This window comes from Porites lutea, chromosome 13 (assembly GCF_958299795.1).
Source record: "Porites lutea chromosome 13, jaPorLute2.1, whole genome shotgun sequence".
Classification (NCBI taxonomy): domain Eukaryota; kingdom Metazoa; phylum Cnidaria; class Anthozoa; order Scleractinia; family Poritidae; genus Porites; species Porites lutea.
In genome coordinates, this window is record NC_133213.1 from 23,508,704 (window position 1) to 23,530,894 (window position 22,191).

Sequence of the window (22,191 nt, forward strand, 5' to 3'; positions counted from 1 at the left end):
CGGTTATGTAAACTTCTTACCAAGTTCGGACGTGTCTTTCCTCGGTGTAAGACTACAGAAAAAAGCCCTCAAGAGGGATTACATAGCGAACTTAAATTTAAGTATAAGGAACTTGTTTATTTGCTATTCGATCTACTCTCTTCTCAAGTTCTGACTCACACTCAATTTAGCCGGGCAACCTTACTCCACAACTGGTTGAAATACTGAAATGAAAACTGCTCAAAAGTTTGTCGCTTGTCGGTCCTACCTTTGAAAACGAGTAAGAGTAAACAAGCCAGAGGCTTGTTGGCTTGGCATGCATGCGCCGGCTGTGCCACGACTGTCTTAAAGTAGTTCATTTCATTGATCATGCCAATTACGCGTGCTTATTCGCTATGGAACCAAAGTGCTGGGTTAGTGGAGGGGTAGGTGGGCAGTTTCCCAGAATCCTAAATTAATCCGAAATTTCTTGTGAAGGACAAAATCACAACTTCGTGCCAAACAAAAATGTCCCCCAAGCATTATATTTTATGTTACAAGCAACAAAAATGAACTTTGAAAAACTGTTAAAAACTACATTTGCAGCGCGTTTCTGCATGTTTGCCCATCCGTCACGGCCTCTTATTGTATTTACTGTATTATTATGCATTCTTTTAACGTTTTGATGGGTTATTTTTCAATTTTGTGGCATTTCAGACAGTTTAAATTTTGTAGTTCGTGACACAGCTCCTTTAAAAAGCCACTTGCCTACTTCCCAAACACAACAACATATTTGCCTTCTTACGAGGTAAAAGGTAAGAGCGTACTCCTTTCTAAGGACTTCCACATGGTAAGGGCTTATCCCGGTAGTTTAGGGTAAAATTAACTTATTATTCATCTTATTCGCCATGACTCGAATGCTATTTCTACGCAAACCGTAATACCGCCAGAAACACGTCACAGACGAATACGTTTACCTTGCATCCACTGTGGGTGAACTAAGAGAGACAACATGGATTTGGTGTTTTCATGAAAAATGTTATTGTCTAAGAAACAACAGACTATCAGGACAACAATTATTTGCCGTCGGAGTTTTTAAGACGCCAGATATTAATTTGCAAAAAAAAGTTTTTGGTGAGAATGATAATGCCTTGAGTTTAGTTTGATAGTTATTTTACTTGTATTACGTTTTTTGGTTCTTCAGGTTTTGTTTGGTAAAAAGCATGAGAGTATGGGTTTAAGTCACCAACAGACCTGTTAAAGTGTTTTTTATGCACTAACCTACGTGCAAACGGACGCAATATTGCTTCCGTTTACACGTAACTAAATGTTTGACCGGTTTCAAACTCTGCGCAACAGCTCCCAACAACACGCAACAACTTGCAACAAGGGGTGGCGAACACAACATGTAACATGACAATGTAGGGACTTGTTCGCCAACAATTTTGCGTCCACTATAGCAAGGGGCTTTATTAACGCCGCTGCCTTTTTTACTCAGCTGTTTTTCTGAGCCTGACACTTACACACTTACAATAAAATTCTTTTTTTCAAGCTAATTTAGGGGGCAATAAATTCTGTTCCAAGAAAACTATGTACATGACGTCCATTTCTCCTCATGAGCACGTTTAACAGACATCCATCCTAGGGTGGTATGCTCATTTCCTAAACCACTTAGGAAATCAGAAAAACAGAGTTCCCGTGAAATCGATCACAAACAGAAACTGACCAGAGGACGATTAAATAGTAATCCGGAAACAATGAACACTCTTAAATAAACTATTCTTTGGCCTTTATCACCAGCATTAAAGAAGATGAAGCTATAACATCGATCCCGCCTACCTTCGTTTCTTTGTTACGTATGGATAAGGTTGTTTACTTAGTTTAAAATAGAATTTAGCCAAACAACACTGAGTTGTAGCAACAATAGCACTTAGTATCTGAATCCGACCTGCTTGACAGTCTCTCTAACGAGACCAAATCGGGGCTATACTCAAGCTAATTTTCTGTCAATGAGATTATTTTCCTGTTCATGTGCGGTAGTTATCATATTCGGATATCACACCCTTATGCTGCATTTTTCAGATGTTGGACGAAACCCATACTGCTTTGATGGTTGGATAAAGATTCAAACTGATTAAAGAATAATACGATATAAGGAGTAGAAGGGAAGGAAAACAAACGTAAGAACAGACCTCCTGCAAAGTACCAACTTGTCTGTCTAGCCTTCCCTAAATCATGGCACAACTTCCGAAAGACAAAACGACAGAAAAAATGACAGAGAACACCACCTTGTAAAAACGACAGCAGACAAAGTCTTGAAGAGAAGTAGTTAAGGAAGATGTACATGACATATTGTACATAATATCTGATGACTGTGTTTTTGTTTCATTGAAAGCCGAAATCTAAATCACAAGAATCCGTACTTTTGTTAAACGTGTTAACTTTGGTGGCTTGGCTGATAACCTTTCTAGTTTTTGACATTAACGGTCAGTTTCGAAGCGTTTAACCGCATGCGGTGAGCGATAAACAATAACTTTCACCGGATGATTTAATACTCAACAGTTTAATTTGACATTTTTTTGTCCGCCACGTTTTTTGGCTCGTCCATCTTCGTCAAATACCTCAATGGATCATGAAAAGGCCAGCTACTTGTTTTCTGACCCCCTATACGGAAGAAGTCAGCTACCACCAATCAACACCAAGTGCAATCGAAAAAAAAAAAGCAACTATTAAATCGTAGGCTCATCGCTCTGTTTGCCAATCTTTTGCTATCCAATTTAGATGTAATTCTTTAAAAAACCATCAACTAAGGTAAACAAACAAATGTTCACGTGATGTTTACAATAAACCCTTTTCATGTTCATATACCCCGCAGCTGTTAGCCGTTCGCTATGTAAATACCGTTAATCAGCTGTATGCGATAAGTGGCTGTTTACATGGCAGGAATTCAAGAAAAGGGTCATCGTTTACGGAAATTCCCCAGAGTATTCGGGATCTATTATCGATTTTAAAATCAATTCTATTACCCACCTTAGGGCAGACTTCGTTCAGCTGGCTTCCAAGGAGATTGAACATAAGGTTAAAGACGCGTTGATGTAAGGTAAGAACAGCGTAGATTAGAGCTCTCATTTATTTTTCGAAGGAGTCTTGAAACTGTCATTGCGTGTTCCTAGTCTTAATAAGCTAGAAATGTCCTTTTTGAGGACGTAGAAATTCAGTTTTGGTCGTTCAAGGAAATCAATCCATTAATTATTATTTCCGGAGCTAAGGAGTTAACTTAATTGAGTAAAAATTCTCTAGTAAACGAAAAAATTTTTTGTGATGTATGCAATCATGGAAAAACTATATCGTAGCTCTCATCTTAGATTACTTGCAGTTTTCAAAGTTTAAAGGTCGGAAAAGTAGTTTCAAAGGGTGCAAAATAAAGTAGGACTGTCGCATCGGCCGGCTGCCTAGTAAAATGTTGAGAGGTGGAAAAGGAAATTGATATCGTTTATTTCTGTTATAAAAAAAGTTCTTCATTGTCGACATCCTCAGTTGTTTTGCTCGGTTTAACTTCTCTTCGTCTTAAATAAACTCGGACCCAGCTTGTTGCTTTTGAGGTTTCGGTGGCTTGTCACAAGAGAAGGATTTTATACGGCTAGGCACTGATAAGAGTCATCTTAAGTCAGAGACGGGAACTTCAGAAGCAGTGTATATAAATGGCCGAAAAATGTTTCCACGCAACTCTGCTCAGAGGAACCACATACACTCATATAAATGGCACAGTTAGTACCTTATTTCCCCCTGATGACTCCACGCGCGATTCTCTTTTTCGTCTTTGCACTCGATGCTGAGAGTGCGATTATTTTGGGGCAAGCTTGACCTTGATAGACCAGACGGTTATCGTGTCTATTCTTGTTTCATTCATAAATCGAATGTCTTCTACTTTTCCTGCGGCCTACTACAAGATATTTGGTGAGTTGAAACCCATTCTGTTAGTTTTTAAAAAGGAAAACGGTTAAGTTTAAGGTAGCGGTCAATGGTCAGTATTTTCTACTAGCAAACTGATGCGATCTGCACAGGAGGAAGCAGGTATGTAGAAGGCACTTGTTACATTCACGAATACTCTCAAACCGCAAGAAAGGATAATAGTCAAATTTGTTCTTAACTCACGCTTGTTCTTGTTTAAAAGAACTGTAATTGGTAACGTGCTATAGAAACTCAATCACCTTTTCCTATTTACGGCAACGTAACGATATGGAAGTGAATCATGTCCGGAATGACGTCACGCAGTCATGTTCAAAAGAAAACCGAAATGTTGCATCCGTTTATTCATATCTAGTCTCCTTGTCTCGAAATTTCGCTGGCTTACGGTACATGTATGGCGATGACATAACTTCGTGATCGCAACCGATCAGACCAACCGGCTACCTGAATCGATTTTTCACTAGACTGTTTATTGCTCTATAAGTTCGTGTGTCAGTCTTGGAAGTCACAGCCTGCACTTTCTGTTTAATGAATGCTGCCGGATTCTGCATAGCTATTTCTGTTTCTTCTTGGCACTTAAGAAACGCATTTTGCGCCTCAAAGGGAAAAAGAATAATTGAATCGTAAACTAAAATAGTAACTTGTATAAACCTGTTACGTTAACTACCTTAAAGCTTCCGTTTTACTATTGAGGAGGAGACAGGATTAACAACCTTAGATCGTCTGGAAACGCTGACTACCCAATCGCTTTTCTGAGAGCACAGTTTTAAAATCCTGATAATGTATTTGTTTAATTGGCTAGACAGAAGTAGCCCAGTTGATTTCCTGCCATCTGAGTAGAATATTCAATTATCGGATCTTGTAACTGGATGCATCCTTACTTTTGCGTTTTACTTAAAGTTTAGCAATTCAAACAACAAAATATATTTACTTAGTGTCGAATTTTACCATTGCTAAGCCCTGAATATATGCCATTTGGAGCCTAGAGGTGACAATCTTTATTAATTTGATACATTTAAACTGCATTTAAAGTATAGTCAGCATGCACACCTCCAAGATTTGACTAAGTTAATCTTTTTCATCAAAGAACCACTCGTTCATTAGTAGAAGAAGTTAAGGTGTTGCCAGGATAAACTCAAGCTGACTTCCCTCGTTTTCGCCAGGTATGTTCAAACGTATGATGTAACAACTGCAGTTTTAGCTGCTGCCAAAGATAAACCAGGCGGGCTTGTGCAAATCGTGAGAGTGGATGCTATCAGTGTGTGTTCCAGTAATTCCCACTTTAGTTTAAATTCCCCTGAATTCAGGGAAGCAACCACTGTACTGGCTTACATTTTGATATTACTGAATGAAAATATCACCAAAGACTTCCTTTATTCAGAGGAATGAGAGTTTGAACTGTCATAGTTCAGCAAAAATCATTTTAGGAAGTTAACCTTTAACATTTGACTAATGCTGGTTGACCACTGCTAAATTTCTATCACGCAAATCTTTGGTGGTGAGGCTGGCAACAGTTTTTGATCAAGTGGTTATTATTGTTCGACTTAAGTATTAGTTGTTGCGTTACTGTTGAATCATGATCACATACCAACCTCACGGACAAATCCAGCAGCCCGCTGCTAAGATTACTTTAGACTGAAATTTCAACATATACCATTATTTACATTTGTGTAAACTTATCCACGAGGAAAAGTAAACCGATTACTTTTTCTCAACAATGTGACTAGACAGGTCAACCATTGACTCTACGAAAAGTGGTGTAAAATCTAAAAGCACCATAAAATAGCATCGGAATTAATTTACAGCAGCTTTAATTTACTAGGCCTTGTCGTGATAAGTGAATAGAATGACAAAAGCAAAACATGTCACCCGGGGATGATCGGCTAGAAACGGGATGATCCGCTCCCATGTAAACAGCTCAATAATCTGTTCCATATTTGCGGACATATAAAGTGTAGAATGAATCAAGAAAAGAAACATTTTATGCTTGACATAATGGCAAGATTCCAATTTACTCGGCGCCCGGTTTAGCTTTTTTGGGGGGATAACCGGAGAAATAGGTCTCCACATGGGCGTGGCTAGAGATCTTATAAACTTCACTACCACCCTGATAAAAGGCATCAAAAATTGTTGCCAGTTAGCTTGCTCTAAGGCTATTGCCTATTGTTTCCTAAAATTGACCCAACACAGGAGTTCATGACGCTAAGGCTTCAGTACATTGCGTTTAATAACACGTAAATGATCTTTTTCCTTTTCTCTCTGTGGTTGAGTGTCTGGCAGGGGGGAGGGGGTTGGGGGAGACTCCCATAAGAAAGTGACGGGGATGCTCGTCGGAAAATTCAAATGAAATCCCTAAGGGAGACCAAGGTGGGTGTGGCTCAAGCTTAAACTGACCCCTAAAGGAAATTTTCTTTACGCAGAGTCCTAAGCAATACCTGAATCGGGTAAATATAGTGACTTTCCATCCCAAACAACCTAAGTAGACCAAAAGCAGTAATTCACACCCTAAAGCGAGACAAAGCGCATCCCCGTGACTCCCCCCCTCTCTCCCCGGGAACGTCTGCTTTTGGTCTGAGGCCCTTTAAACAACAGAAAAGTACACGCGGCAATTAAATCGCGTCTTACAAGCATTTCACCTCGGACTATAGAGTCATAGTGTAGAGTAAAAACAACAGCTAACAAAAAGAAAATATACCTAGACCTTTTGGACACGTCTCTTAAGAAAATTCTAACTGCGTTTTTCCCAAGTATTATCTTGGAGATATTCCTTTTTAGTAAAAATCCGGTTGGAATACACGTTCCGTTAGCGGAAGCCGAGGTTAATTGGACACAAAACCGGTAATTCTTTTTTAAAAAGGCGGCGATTTTGACCTCCTATGAGCAGACAGAGCCATGCTAATTGTCTGTGGAAGCTAATTAACCTCCCACAAAAACGGAAAGTGAAGCAAATTAAAACCAAAATCTATTACAAAAAAAATGCTTATATAGCGCTTTTGACAACGATCGAATGGCAAAGCTAGTCTAATTTCCACGGGTTTAATTCTTTGTTGTAAAGCTGTTTTGCTTGGCCTCTTATCCAACTTTCGAATAATTTTTTAAGTGGACACCTACGTTTGGCGGACTGCGGTACTTTTATGCAACTACAAAGGTGAATCATGAGTTCATTACTAATTGGGCTTTGATTGAAAAGTAGTGATTTAAAGTACTGCATAACGTACAGGAGGCAGGGCAAACATGGATTATCTCAAACCTAAACTTAGTAACTTTACCTTGCAATACTTACAAAAGCAAATGATAAGACTTCACTGCGGAGTGATTGGAACAAAAATGTTAATGCTATGTAGATCTATGTAGATTGAGAGGTACCTAAAAAGTATTATACAAAGAAAATGTAGTTTATATCAAATTTTTCCTTACTGTCCAACGCCCTTAAAAACTGATCACAAAGTGATTAGCACTTGCTAATAAGCCAAAAGCTGAGGCTAAGGCAAAAGATTATCTTAAACAGTTTAAAGTATCACCTCACCAAAGAAATTCAAAGAATCTTCCTCAGTGCTTCTGCCATAATTATCTGTATTAATGTTATAAAATCCCCGACATGTGCGGAATTTTCCTGGCTAAGAAAACCTCGTCTTTATACTATGAATTTCTAAAACAACAACATGGACAACAACTAGAACAACAACAACAATGGCGTTTGATTACGTATTTCTTGAATTTATACACATTTTTCGTCCGCTCTTCAAAAACAAAAAAAACAAAACAAAAATAACCTGATTAGACTATTTCACGCAGGGGGACATTAGGGTTTGTGAGGTGTTTGCGGTGTTGGCTTTGACTTTCTTTTATGCGGTCTCAGGTTAATTGGTTCCTCAACGACCGCAACATAAAATTTCAAACGTCCAGAATGCGATATATCGATTTCTTTTTGCTTTTCGGTCGATTTTTCGCCATTACACCGTGGCACCAGTTTGCCGCGAATTTGCGGTAATTGTGGTGTTCGTCTCCGATTCCCCTGTCCCCCAAAAACCCTAACCCAAATAATGTCCCATTCTTCCTTCTTCTCAGGTTTTTAATGTCAAAAGCCCAAACTGTTCTCTAAGGACTACAGTTCCTTAGGAAGGCACAACTCAAACCCATAAGAAATCCTTTATTTATGCTTATGGCATTACTGGCTTGGATACTTCGAGGATTAGTTCAGTTAATCAGGGGAGATTTTGGGAATCACGGGAAAGCTCTTAAGAAGTGAAAAAGGTGACTAAGACAATAGAATTTTGATAACTAGTTTCCTACGCTTATTTGGCTTTCCCGGCTGTTGCGCGTCGACTTTTAATTAGAGTCAATTGCGGGAAAAATGTCTGATTGGTCATGTTCAATTGTGGCTTCATCTCCTTTGTGAATTACAAGGCAACTAAAGCTCTTCCCGCTCTTTCTGAGTAGTGAAGGAATTCTGAGATATATAGTAAAAATTTATATTACTGAACTTGTGGTTGTCCAGTGACAAATAATTTCAAGATGTCAGTGAATGTCTCAATTGCCTTTCATGTTTTAATTCTATAGTATTCACATATTTTCAGAACTGACGAGTTGGTTGAATTCCATGACTTTCACCGTCCTGGATGAAAACGTTTGAAACTATATTTATACTTCGATATTATTCTCTCGGGCAGACGTACTGATACAACTAGGAACTTACAGGCTCGTAATACGCTGATATACACTTCAGTTAAGAAATTAAGTCTCCAGAATTCTCCAAAATAATTGAACAACTGAAGGCCTTGTTACTGTTTTTGATTTGCGGAACTGTTACTCAATTTTGACGCACTATAACATGTATTTTTCATGGTTAACTAACACATAGCTTACTTCTCTCCTCTTTCATTCTAATTTACTACGTGTTTATTTTTTCCGTCGTCAAAACAAAGCTTTGAAACAACTGCAAAGCTGTTCAGTTTGTTGGCCGTGAATGGGCATAAATGTTTTAGCCTGTACCACTATTCGTATCGATTTCTCTTTGTTGTGGAGCGTACTGCGGAATAGACGATGAAAATCTTCGATGAAAGAAACTTTCAATTATACAGTACCTTAAACCCCGCGAGTATAAGAACATGCGTTTTCCCAACTTGTATTAGCCCAAACAGATTCTTACATAAATAGTAATTAGCGTATTAGGTTATATAGGTTCTTAAATAGGTTCTTATTTTCTGATAAAGAAAAAACACGTAAGTATTTAAAGAGTGGTATTCAGCTTTCCTTTATATAAAATCTGCATACCACTGCATTGCAGTTGGCGTGATAAGGCAACGTTCAAAGAGGATCATGAATGTCGACTTATCTTATTTGCCCAAGAGTACACATTAAAAAAAAAAATAGAAAATAAGAACCTGTTTCAAATTTTCGGCTAAACTGACACGTTCTTTTATAGAGGGGGCCTCTCTGGCACATTCTAGCCCCAACAGGTTCTTGAAAACCGAGTTCTTACTCACGGGTGTTTACTGTATTCACTCATTTGACACTAATTCTCTACGCCCACACAAATTCATAACAAGAGGCTCTGACTGAGAGCCTGGTTGAGGATTACTTTCTTTAGAAATGACCAGCTGCAAGTTGACAAACTCTATTATGTTCTTAGAGTAACGTTCGGTCCAGTCTTTGATGCGAGGCCAATCGCCAATCGTTATTATGATGTTTGTGAAAAGGGCGGAGGCATGAGTATATTGAAGATTAATAAGCGCCTCAGTGATTGCTGCGCGTGTTAAAAGAGTAGATTATTTATTATTATTATTATTATCATCATCATCATCATCATCATCATCATCATCATCATCATCATCATCATCATCATCATCATCATCATCATCATCATCATCATCATCATCATCATCATCATTTGATTGGCAGCCGTCACTCGCCGACAATTGGTATCATCGGTCATTCGAGGGTAAATGTCGTACCAACAGGGGCGTAAATTTTCTTGATTTGTGAGACCTTTTCTCACGAGTATATAGTCGAAAAAAATGCTTATTGTCTTGAATACAGCAGAAATATTTACCATACAACATACTCTGAGTATTTTGAGGCAGTCATTCGCCTCTTTCTACTCAGTAATTTGCAAGATCGGCAATACTGTTCAGACAGGGCACCCGTTTCACAGCCCGTCTGCCCGTCTGTGTACCCATTCCATTTGCTCATTGTGTTGTCTTATAAGCAAAAGCCTAAGAAAGGGTTTAATTATAGAATAAGAAGATGTAAATTTTATCCCTGTTGAAGTTAGTCAGTGTCAGCTGTTCATTTTTATTCTTTTCAATAAGCAAGTCAAGCATTCCATGGATTAGGCGGCTGGAATTTTATCATTCTTTCTACATTGTTTGAATTCCTTTACAGCACAAGCATCTCCTTTTAACTTCATTTGTATATTACCCTATTTCCGTTGATAATCAACGAATCGAGCACACTGTACAGGTCTGTACAGCACTCGAACTTATTACAGTATAACATTTTAGTTCCTTATGGTGAATTGAGTACGCCAAGTGTTTTAAGATTTCGGGCTTTAGAAATAAAGAATGTTTAAATTCCACACAAATAACAAAGAAAGTCCACATTTCCTGTTCCTTATTTTTCTAAACAGTTTACAACTGACTAAGCCAAGCACTAGTTAATGCGGATACTCCTTCAGAAATCAAAGTGCCGAAGTGATCGTATCGTTCTCACATTGTCGTGGTCCCCAGTTTATGGAGATATAAACAGCACCGTTTGCAAACAAAGGTCGCATGCAAGCAAAAAACAATATCGATGTTCTCCACAAAACCGCATTGTAAGCTAATTCTGTATGGTCATTGGGTTGCTAAGTGGGCATGTAGAGGACACGTGACTAAGACTTATCGACTGTGACGGATTTTTCTTAATAAAAGCGCGTTACTTTCCCGTTTGTTGCAGATTAGCCAACGCAGTTTTGACAAGAGTTCTTTCACAAAGTTTAAGGTCATCACATCGCCAATGGAAATAACCAGGCACATTTTATTTTTTCTCATCTTACACATCTGGGCATTCTACTGTTACGCTAATGTGACTTCATTTAAGGTAAGAGAGTCTCAGCTTAACTAATGGTTTTAAATTTTATTCAGTTTTGTTGACCGGTTACTTGGGGCACGAGCGAAACTGGCTCGACACGTGGCCTCATAGCTCAGCGCACTTTGTTGCTCAGTTTGCACTTGTTCTTCGGTGGCTGGATGTTTTAATCTTAAGTTGACCCTTTTTTAAAGTGCAGAGGCATTCGGGTAGATAAATCAGGGCAAACTACCGATGGAAAAGTTATAGAATGCGCTCACTTCCCCATCAAAAAGTCATCTTGGCACTCCGAATGCCAGTTGTGATTATAGGATTAGGAAAATTATTTGGGCCCAACTCCATTTGTCAGCGACTTAGTTTTACTAATCAGTCAACAAATCACTCTCAGACTGTCACCAACTAACGTTATAGCTCAGTTAACTCATTTACTTGATGCGGCGCTTGCATAAGTCATGCTAAACGAAACAGCGTTTAATTGCAAGGAAACTCAATCGGCTTAACGTTTTCTTATGCAAATCACCGTCATGAAAACAATGAAGTAAAATGTTCTTGTATTTCTGTTTGTAAGGTTTTGAAAACAATGTCATGCAAATGTTGTCGGTGGGTTCTGAGTTTGGTTTGTTTTAATATGCTTAAAAAGTCCACATTTTAAGGTAAAAACCGGGGTGGTTTTAGAATTTAACGTCAGTTAAGTGACCATTAAGCTTCTGTCAGCAGAAGAAGAAGGCGTCCACGAAGCCTCATGGACGGCACGTGGCGAACAAGGGTGGGAGGTCTATTTTATTTGACCCACACGGCTTGAACAAGACCGAATCAAAAGTTTCGCCCGTGGCTGTTGTCAACATCAAAGGCAGTCCACACGAACAAGAAACAAGAATAGTGTCTGTGCATTCCATGGAAAAACTTCGAAGAAGAGAAGAGAAGAGAAGGAGACGAAAGAAAAAGCATAAGCTTATGAGAAAGCTTAAGAGATGGCGAGAGCAAATATACCCAGCAAGTGCGTTGGGGGTAAGTAATTATTCAGAAAACTTAATGATGTGTTTACTCATGTTGGCCTGAAGCTCTTGGTTGCGCAAATGTTTTGTTGGGTGATGTCGATGGCGGGTGTGTTTCTACTTGAACTAAAATGCTCGCAAAGTAAATTCAGTAACGCTAAGAGATCTATCTAAATGTGCACGAGGGTTCCATTAGTGTTTTCCTGTTGAGCCATTTAAAAACTAATTGGGAAAAAATGACATCTAATTGTCCCGGAATCTCCCGCTTAGCTTGCGTTTCAATGGGCGGTTATCCATTTGCCTTATCTATTTCGTTATATTCTTTGAACTAATACGTTAAAATGGAAAATATTATTTTCACCATTTGACCTTAGCATACTTCAACTGCCAAAGAAGATAGAGAATCTCTTTTTGTTTGTATGAAGACATATCTTTGCACGGGTCATTACACAGCATGAATGAGTGGGGTCGAAGCAGCTTATCAAATCCTTCTAATGATAGCCACGATTGAACATCTTTCTCAACACCCACTCTCGAAAAAGCGAACTCAACTTTTTACACAGACAAAACTCAAAACTTGTACACAGGCAGAAACAAGCATGCATAATGTCGAAGCCAGTTTTAACTTTGTAAGCAGAAAAGTTTCGCTTGGTTTCAGCTGAATTCAATGAGTTTTGTGGATTTCCGACAAAACATATTGGAAAGACTAAAACTCCGCTGGTGGCGAACTGAAATACTAATGTAAGATATTAATAGAATATCAATGTGAAATATTTATAGTATCCGTGATGTTTTTCAAATCATCACAGACGTGAGAGAGCGGTAAACGGTTTACTGATCAGAGGGTCAAGACAGGGGAGCCATGACGAAGCATAAATTCCAAAAAAAAAAAAAAACAGTAAAGGCACACGGCAGAATTATTTATTTTGCATACGCGACTGGAAAGCTAGGAAATGGCCTCTACTAATAACCGATTCCACTTCTTTGACTGCTTGGTTAATGTGCATGGTACACAGAAAATATAGTCTTGGCCGCCCATGTTCCTTAAGTTCCAGTTCAAAGTCCTATTTTGCTGAAACAGAGCTGTGATATGGTGACTGAACTCGTGTAAAATCTGTCCTTCATTCGTGTTGTTGGCTGCTTTCTGTTTTTTTGTTAGAAAAATTAGTTCACCCTATGGCCAAATATCTCCTGGTAATTAACAAAAAAATAATAAAATAAAATAATTAATTTCTAAAGACTCTATTCTGTCCTTCATTCGTGTTTTTGGCTGCTTTCTGTTTTTTTGTTAGTAAATTAGTTCGCCAAATATCTCCTGGTAATTAACAAAAAAATAATAAAATAAAATAATTAATTTCTAAAGACTTTATTGATAAGACTAAGTAATATTTCCACTTTTAAGCCCGCTGTCAAGAGCTACACCTGCGAATTGATCACTTAAGGTAACAACTACCTTGAGAGAATATCACGGTATCAGATATATCATTAACTATATCCGGTCATCGCCGTAGGCAACAACTTTATGACAACGTAAATTGCGGAGGCGTGGATCAAAGAACAATAAGCTCGCATGGCAAAATGACTGAAAGGTGACTGCTAACAAAATTTAATGAAATTTTTGTTTGAGGTTCAGTGACTTAAAACACTCGAAAGTCAATATATGCAAACATTATTGACAGAGGGAAGCAATATCCCTGTTAGTATTAGAGCGCTTCAAGACAAAGCCACTAACGCCCTATGCGTTAATTCGAACTAGACGACACCTGCTAAGTTTTCTCTGCCCTGTAGACCATACATAAGCAGCATGAGACTCAGCAAATTTGAAACTTTGGCAGGAAGCAAGAATTTATTTGACAATATTTATTAGTATGTCTTTTCACATTTTATAGAAAAATGTATTGTTTTCATTTAACACAACTATTACGTGATGTTTATACCGACACCGATCATAACCACAACTTTTAGATCTCTCTCATTAAAACAAATGCCCATAAAATTGAGTGAATCGCTCTAAATTAAGCGCAAATTTTGTAATCACTTGTTGGGTGTATATTAGCATGTCGGCCAAGATACGACTTCGTTGTGCTATGACTTTGGGCCAAAAAAGAAAAACAAACATTATGGTTATTATGATTTTTTGGTAAAACCGTACGAGGAATAAGAATCAAACAAAAACCCCAAAATAATTGTTTCGTTCAAATGGAAATTGCGGTGATTACTATACGGTCCCTCAACTATAAGTCAGAGTGTCTTTGGCTCTCGCGGCCAGGACAGGGACTGCAACTACCACTTGAGAAAATTAATTGCACCAACGTTTTCAAGTTAAACTCCAATGTTGTAGAAAAATGCCCGACCAAACATTGATCATGCTTTGTTTTGTTAGATTCATTCTAGAGTTTTAAGTATGAAAAGAAAAAAAAATGAGAATGTTTTGTTATCATCTCAGCTCAGCTTGACCAAAAAATGTCTAATTCGCCATGACACAGTCACTTCCACTCACATTCAACTGGTGAAGCCAACAACAAAAATTTATTAATAACAAATAAAATTACAAAAGTATTGCCCGCAGCTAGCAAGGCTATTCGAGGCGGAACAATGCGTGCAAAACATAAGAAATAAAGAATAAGGCTATTAACTAAGGAAAGTTTACAGTTACTTACAATTAAATGAAATAAAAATCGTAATATGGATGAGGACTAGATAACAGACTAAAAGAAAAAGAATTAAACAAATAAATTGTAAAAGTAGAAACTAATAAGCAAGAATTTATTTTTCGACGTTTTTGGCTAATTTTTTTACCTTTTTAATTAAGGTGGGCGAAGCCAATTTCGTCTCCTGCACAGCTAAAAAAGAAGAGCATATTTCCGCCTCTAAATTTACTAAAATGATTTTCATGGACCTTAGTTAAGTAGCCACTCACCTCAGGTGCCAGCGCGTCGTTTAGTGTGTTTTTTAGTTGTATTCAGTTTACAGTAACGTTAGTTTAATATAGATCTCAAATCGCAGTTGATATATGTTTGGCTGCAAGGCTGAAAATATGGATTATTATGATTTGTTTAAATTATTAACTCAAATTCAACTACGTTTAGTAGCTAGTCCCAGGCGCTTAGATAGGGAGGGGTAGAAGGGGGAACCATTTTTTTTTCGCCCTCCTCCCAGTAACCCCCCCCCCCCCCCCCCCCACCTCAACGCTTGGTGTTAGTCAGTTCCTATTCACTTCTCTTTGTTCCCTCCCCCCCTCCCCTCCCCAATGTTTGAGCCCCGGAAAAGGATACTGGTAAAAAAGAAATAGTTTGCATTGATAGCAAAAAGTTTATTTAAATGACTTTAATGGCGTGGTTACACTGTAGCTACTTCCGTTTGATTCGCGCCTTCTTAGTTACGCGTATTCCTTTCTATCAGAGCATCGGCAAGTAAATTTATTACCTGTATTTAATTGACTTTAAATAAGTATTAATTTACAGTGTTGTAGGACTCAAATCCGCTTACTGTTGCTTTGTTTATACCTTTCTAGAACCAATACCAATACCCGAAGAGAGAGTGCAGAAATTGGATAGACTGTAAAAAAGACGAATGCTGCATAAGAACTAGCAGTACTAGCGGGTATTGCAAGAAAAGGCCGCAAAAAGGGCAGAGATGTAGACCTATTTTGTTGGTAAGTTATGACAACCATATTTCCTTCGGGGAGTGAATTTATTTATTTATTTATTTATTTATTTATTTATTTATTTCCCCTTGTCGAATCTAACGCACTAGCCAGTAGATCCTCAAAAAACTGACAGATTCAAACACTTCAGGAAAGTCACGTCCACGAAGGAAAAATCGTGCGACTTTGCAGCCGGCAAGATGGATCCATTTTGCCCCCTCGGGTTTTTCCGCGTTGGTCCCGCAAGTAAAGGTTATAATTTTGCCCATATAATAAATCCTTTATTGAACAAGCTTGTTCGGTCTTGATGACTGAATATTGGCCTCGTTCTTTTTTTGCGTTTTTTATTCATCTTGGTCAATAAAAACTCAAAAATAACCAGGCCAATATCCAGCCATCTTGACCTCACGTATGGTCAATATAGCTTGAAATTTTATCCCAACAGCGTGCGCTCTCGTAACAAATCACTTAAAGACTGGTCCCTTGGAAAACAGTTAATTTTGTTTCCCTCCATGCAATCTCAATGTTTCCCTCATTGATTCTCGGGAAACAAATTTTTTTAATATTCTGGTAGTTTACTTAACTCTTTGTGTGCGTTTCTCTGTTTTCTTTGTTCTTGTGTCCCTGACCTAAACATTTAAACATCTTTTCTTTTAACTGGCTGCCTGGCATTTTAAACTCTTAGGTTATTTCGGGCAGCCAGCGCCCCTATCATCGTCTGTACTATTGTTATAAATTTGGTGAAATAAAGTGTTGTTGTTGTTGTTGTTGACTTTTTCCGTCGGGACAAGTCATAAGTGTTCATTATTGACCTTAACTTCAGCTTTCTGGACTGACATTATCATTGCAGCCTGGCCTTAGAGACTGCCCGTGTGATGTAGGGCTAACTTGTACCAGCTATAAGAAGGCAAAGCGTGGCCTAAAACACAGATGCGAACGGCTAATAATGGATCCACGAAACTTTGAAGTTGAACAGCGGAATGTTTCGATTCAGGGTAATACTCAAGCCTCGTGATATTACGTTTGAACAACTTGGAAGATGAAAGGATGAGCACCATGGAATCAGGAATCCATCCACAGTCACAGTCAAACCGTACGTGGTACAACACTAACAATTTCTCTGGACCTAACTTTCTTTGCAGTTTGGTCAAAATTACTTTACCTTGCCAGATATTGATAAGGTCAAGCTTATTGTGCACTTAACCGTTCACTGAGAAGTGGTAAGCTGTGTGTAATCTTTCTCCCAAAGATTGCTTGTACTTGAAGACACTGCATAGCAATTAGAACATTGTGAGACATTGTGGTTCATATATATGAAACTTCATATACTCACTTTCATATGTAAAGCATTGTTTTCACTTTGCTTGCTTTCTATCGACGTGTGGCTGCTCGACTAAGCTCACAAACCATTTCTCAGGCCGAAAACTCTGTTTTCAAGAACCTTGGGTCAAACCGGACAAATGGTTAGCGGCTTACAAATTAGCCATCAGGTTTAGTTAATTTATTGTGACTTCTTCAGTATTTTTCTCCAAAAATGTTAAGAGGGACTGATTATTTAATTGTTTAGTTACACGCGTAGCAGGGTTTCGTGTGTAGAAGTAAATGAAATACACCTTTCTATTAATTGTAAAGAGGTAAATTAGATATGTGTTGGGGTAAATCCTCGAAGACAACGTTGTCTTCTAGTGTGTTCATAGGTTGCTTAACATCGAAAACCAAAATATGTACTGTGCGCGTGAATTGCTGTAACTTTATTGGGGAACATGGAATAAGTGGAGAAGGGGAGCAGCCAAACAGGCAACTCAACATGACAGGAAATACAAAGAAAGGGTTGTGGTAAATAGAATTTTATGATGATGATGATGATGATGTTTTTTGGGGGAGGGGGTGGGGTTGCCGCGCTGAATGAGAGTACAATTCAACAAACCCCTTAGCCACTCCCGAATTCCATAACAATATTTTTCAAACGTGTTTTGTAACATGCCCGACAGTCACACAGTCACCCTTACTGACTTCAGCTAAAGAGTAGAGATGTGGTGTTCATTTTCTCATCTCGGAGCTGGGAACTGTAATATTTTTGGACGTTAAACCCATGTTAATTCGTAGCTAGCCCAGCTGCTTGATCACCTCAGCAAGTCAGTCAACGTAGAATGCATTGTTTTGAATCGGGATTAACTAATTCATATTCTAACAAAATGTAGCTGAATCTGGGAACTGAAAAAACTGCCTCGACTGTCTCAGAGAATTAGACCCCATTTTATTTTTCTGGGGGGGGGAGGTACTCCTGAGAAACCTTGGTGGGGGTGTGCCGCCCGGTACTCCAAATCCTGACGCTATTTCAGACCCAAAAATGTGATATCCACACCTATTTTCAGACCTCACCTCAAAAAACCAGGCCCGTTTTCAGAGCTGAAATTACTTTGCTTAGAACACCAACATAAAGATTTCTTAAAATCCATTTCGAATTCGCATATTTCTTTTTCTTTGTTAATCATTTGAAATTTGAAACGATGATTAAGTTCATACACTCCCGTGGCTTCCCTTGAAAACCGTACCCAATTCCAGACAAAAAATGGGCAAAGCCTTTACCCGCAAAAGGAGCAAAAACCACACCCTTTGGGGTGGCCAGGAGCTCCTGGGGTGGCTTATACCTTTATGACTTATATAAGGGGGTACCTCCCCCACCCCCGCCCCGGGTTAAGAAAGTGTAATAAGTTAGTTTAATTCGTCACAAGCGTGCGTGTAAATAGATATCACAGTTTTCAATCATAGAATCAGTAAATCCAGCTGTGATAGCCCTGACGATCAGGTTTTATTTTCCTGGGTTCTTGAAAGACAGTTATCAAATTTGCGATGATTGCTTATGTCAGCGTAGTTAATAAAATAATGTCAATATAAAGGCACTTAGAGATAACAAAAGAAAATGTTATGTTGCAGTTCTGCATGTCAGTCGGGCAAAAAACAAGTGAGCAGAAGCGCTCTTGGTATTATATTATTACCACTGTGTGGTACTTTATTCACCGTAGCTATTAAAAGGCTAATTATTTATTGCAGGGTAATGGTCCTAGATACAAAATAAAAAACAAATTAGGAAAACAAAGTGTGTCATATACTTTGAAGTTAGAAACTGAAAAGGCGCATTTTGCTGTGCTGTTTTAAGCGTCAGAAGTCGCGGTCATTGAGAAGCGGTGCTTCAACGCAATAAAAAATGGCAACAACTGAAACACTTCTATAGATTTATGATCAATCGGGAGCCAGTTCCGGGCTCCTGGAGCAATATCAAGCAATAGATATTTTATCAGTTCAAAATAATAAAGTTTTGAACTCACCTACAAAGTTTGTCCTGGGCTGAGTTGCTCAAAGCATGGTTAGCTTTAACCATTGGTTAAGCAGTATCAAAACCAATATGTTGTCAAGGTATTAAACGCTGGTTAACGCTAACCATGCTTCGAGCAACTGGGCCCAGATCGCTATCGTCTTGGAAGTTCGTATTGAACCCAAGCAGGCTCATCCACTACCCTGCAATATCCATTTGTAATGTGGCGCACAATGTCCAAACATCAACACAATTTCTCAACGGAAATTCCCTCTAATCTGGTGTGAGTCCTCTCGATGTGCAACTTCTCACGGGTAAAAAACTGACTCCATTCGCCGAGCAGTTCCAAACATGATGCTTCTGCAGCGGTATATACCAAAAACGGGGGAACTACACTAGTTTAGAACCTTTCATGCCTTTTAACTTCTGTAAACAGCTAACAGTCAGAACAATGTAAAACCTAGGGAACTAAAGGTGGTATTTTTTTAGTTTTAAAGACATCTACGCTTTTTCCTTTTTGATATCTTACTCTTAAAAGGAGCTCTTTCATTTTCGGGAGAAGGGGGGAAGTGCTCTTTGATGAATCTAAAAATTGACCAGTCTGTGCTGAATTAACGTCGTGACATAGGCCGAGCATGGATGGGAGTTGCTGGCTCTGGTTTATGGATTATCCAAAAACGTTCCCACTGCTGGCAACTTTTGCAATTTTAAGGACCTTTTTCAGCAAACTAAGCAACTTTGAGTACTTTTTTTGCTAATGTATATTGCTGAAGTAAATAAATTATTTTTTCCTGTATTGAGCTCCGGGAGATAGGACGTTTGTGTCAAAGTCTAGGGGAATGAACAAGCGGCTGGTGACTGGTAAAAAAAGGGAGACCACCAACTGAATTACAGTCTCAGTTAACTGGACAATACCTGGACAAAAAGACTTATTAACTTTAAAGAAAACACTAAATTCCACTCAACGTTGTTCCCAGGTTCTCTCCTACCCGTCTCTCTGTCCGCTCCTTAGGGATGGGTATAGGGGAGAACCCTGGGACCGAGGTTGAATTCCACTGTCAAAATGAAGAAGCGTTATTGTGCAAGATATTTCGTTTCCTGTGAGACGTTTAAATGGGTTGAACTGTGTGCCGATGAAGGAAATTGCGGACGCAAAAGAGAAAGCAGACGAGTTGGCCCGGAGAGCCAAAAGAACTTGTCGCCGTCAGAAGAGATTGTTGGTCAGAAGAGACGTTGCGGGAATTAAATCTCGAATGCAACGAGCCTGTATTTGAAGTAATCAGTATCAAGCATGAGACGCAGTGTTTCATCACCAGATGAAACACTGAGAAAAAAGCGATAAAAATGCTGAAAATACAACGCGCAGCAGAGTATTATTGACGAACTTCGAGGTGTTGCATCTGGTGATGAAACACTGTGTCAAATGCTTGATATTACTTCACAAACAAAATGAATTTAGGAGGAGAAATTAAGGATGCAAAAATGAGCAGTTTTTCATGTGATTTCCAATCACTCATTAATCATTAATTTCGTTTGTATTTTCTTTATGAATTATTAACAAGTTTCAAAAGAGATAATCGACCCCGGGGGTCTTAAATTTACGACTGAGAACAGTACGTATCGTGGATGCTGACTAGAGAGTTCTGCGGTTATAGTTCTGCCGTGGCTTCCCAATACTAATACTTAGATCCGTACACTTCAAACACTTTGAGCCAAACATGGGCATCTCTGTTTATAGCTTTCCGGCATTTCCCCACTCCAGGAAACAAATGCTACGGATACTAGGCAGATAGGAACCCTTGAGAAAAGTTATTTTAGGAGTCATGGAAGGCATTTCCATGGACGTCCGCAAACATCAGCGGGGTGATTATTATCACCGGCGCCGGATTGTTATGATCGTAGAAATTAAAAATAACAACACAGTCCCGCTGTGGGGAATTCCCAAAATTTTCTTAAGCATGGTGATCACAGGGATGTGAGAAACATGTATTTTGGCAAATCATATTAATCCTCAATCCGTATGGTCGTTCGGGTACTTTCACAGTTTATGCTAGCTCTTCTCATTGGCAAAAAAGGAATGTGTGTTAGGGTCCTTTAGCTAATTTTTGTTGCATGACTCAATATAATAGATAACTGGCCAAGTTATCGATAGTTAGTTTGTTAGGATCGGAAAAGATAAATTTGATTCTCTAAGGCGTGCTTCCTGGGGTCCGGATATGCCGGAATGAGTCGTTGGATCTCGTGCTATGCAATTTCCATTTTTATATATCTATGTATATCATACATACACTGTTCTTGTTGTTTTTCTGACTTCGGCGAAACATCGATTGGCAGAATTTTGGATATGTCCGCAAACATCAGCGGGTGATGCTAGAAACTGCCAAGTTGCCGCTTCTTCTTACTCAAGAGTTGTTCTCAAGCCAAACGGGCTTGAATTCAACTGAGATCCGGCGTACTGCCACCAAATTGAGTGCCTAAAAATGACTGCTCAAAACGCAGTGATTTTGTCATTTTCAAGAAAGTATTTTCTGGTGCTAAGGATAAGTTCCATTGCGAATAAGAACGTGTAATTGGTAGTATTAAAAAAGAATGAACTAGACAGCATCGGCCAGGGGCACCCAACGGCAATTTTCGGAAAATATCTGTTCGGAAGACGATTTGAGAACTAGAATTTTCGGAACATTTGTTGTAAGATTTCTTGCTTGCCTACCTCTCCTAGGATTTTCGAACATGTACAAAATGGTATAATTGCCCATTTTAAACGGATATTTACCCTAAAAAAGGCCACCTAGAATTTCCGGGAGCCTTTTCCGGGCTGAAATTTTCGAAAAGGTAAGTTTTGTTCCTATAATTTTCGGATGACTAGACTTTCAGCTAGGAAATCCGAACAGATGAAAAGTTTTTAGGGGATAAAAATATGCCTATATCTACCGTTTAAATACTAAAATACGTTCAACGATGCTATGTTAAGTGGTTTTGAACTATATCCTCGTTGGGTGCCCCTGATCGGTTATGTATTCCCTATAAAAGCGCGCGCAAAAAAAGTCTCGGTACGAATTGGTACGCGTTTTTAGGTCAAGGGTAGAGTGGTTGATTTTTGTAGTTATCCTTATTTCGTTGATGTTTTCGTCCATTTTCGTGTCTTGAAAAAAGTCTGTCTTTCACGACAAGTGGCTCTTGTAAAGTCGGATTGTTGATTCTTGTAGACGGAACTTCAGGAGGGCTTCAGGGTATCTGAA

General features: G+C 38.8%; 1 protein-coding gene across 3 annotated transcripts; it reads left to right on the forward strand.

The window, feature by feature from the left end:
- The first annotated feature begins 2,396 nt into the window (after positions 1–2,396).
- LOC140922836 (uncharacterized) lies at positions 2,397–17,256 on the forward strand. Of its 3 annotated transcripts, none has more exons than XM_073372863.1 (5): positions 2,397–3,058; positions 10,864–11,007; positions 11,710–12,003; positions 15,505–15,645; positions 16,487–17,256. In XM_073372863.1, exons 2-5 carry the CDS (start codon positions 10,924–10,926, stop codon positions 16,649–16,651), a joined length of 684 nt encoding a protein of 227 aa, XP_073228964.1. In that variant the 5' UTR covers positions 2,397–3,058; positions 10,864–10,923; the 3' UTR covers positions 16,652–17,256. The 3 variants fall into 3 exon arrangements, with proteins under 3 accessions (XP_073228964.1, XP_073228966.1, XP_073228965.1); XM_073372865.1 differs by having other exon boundaries at positions 2,407–3,058; positions 11,713–12,003; XM_073372864.1 differs by lacking the exon at positions 2,397–3,058 and adding an exon at positions 4,937–5,090.
- Positions 17,257–22,191: the final 4,935 nt, after the last annotated feature.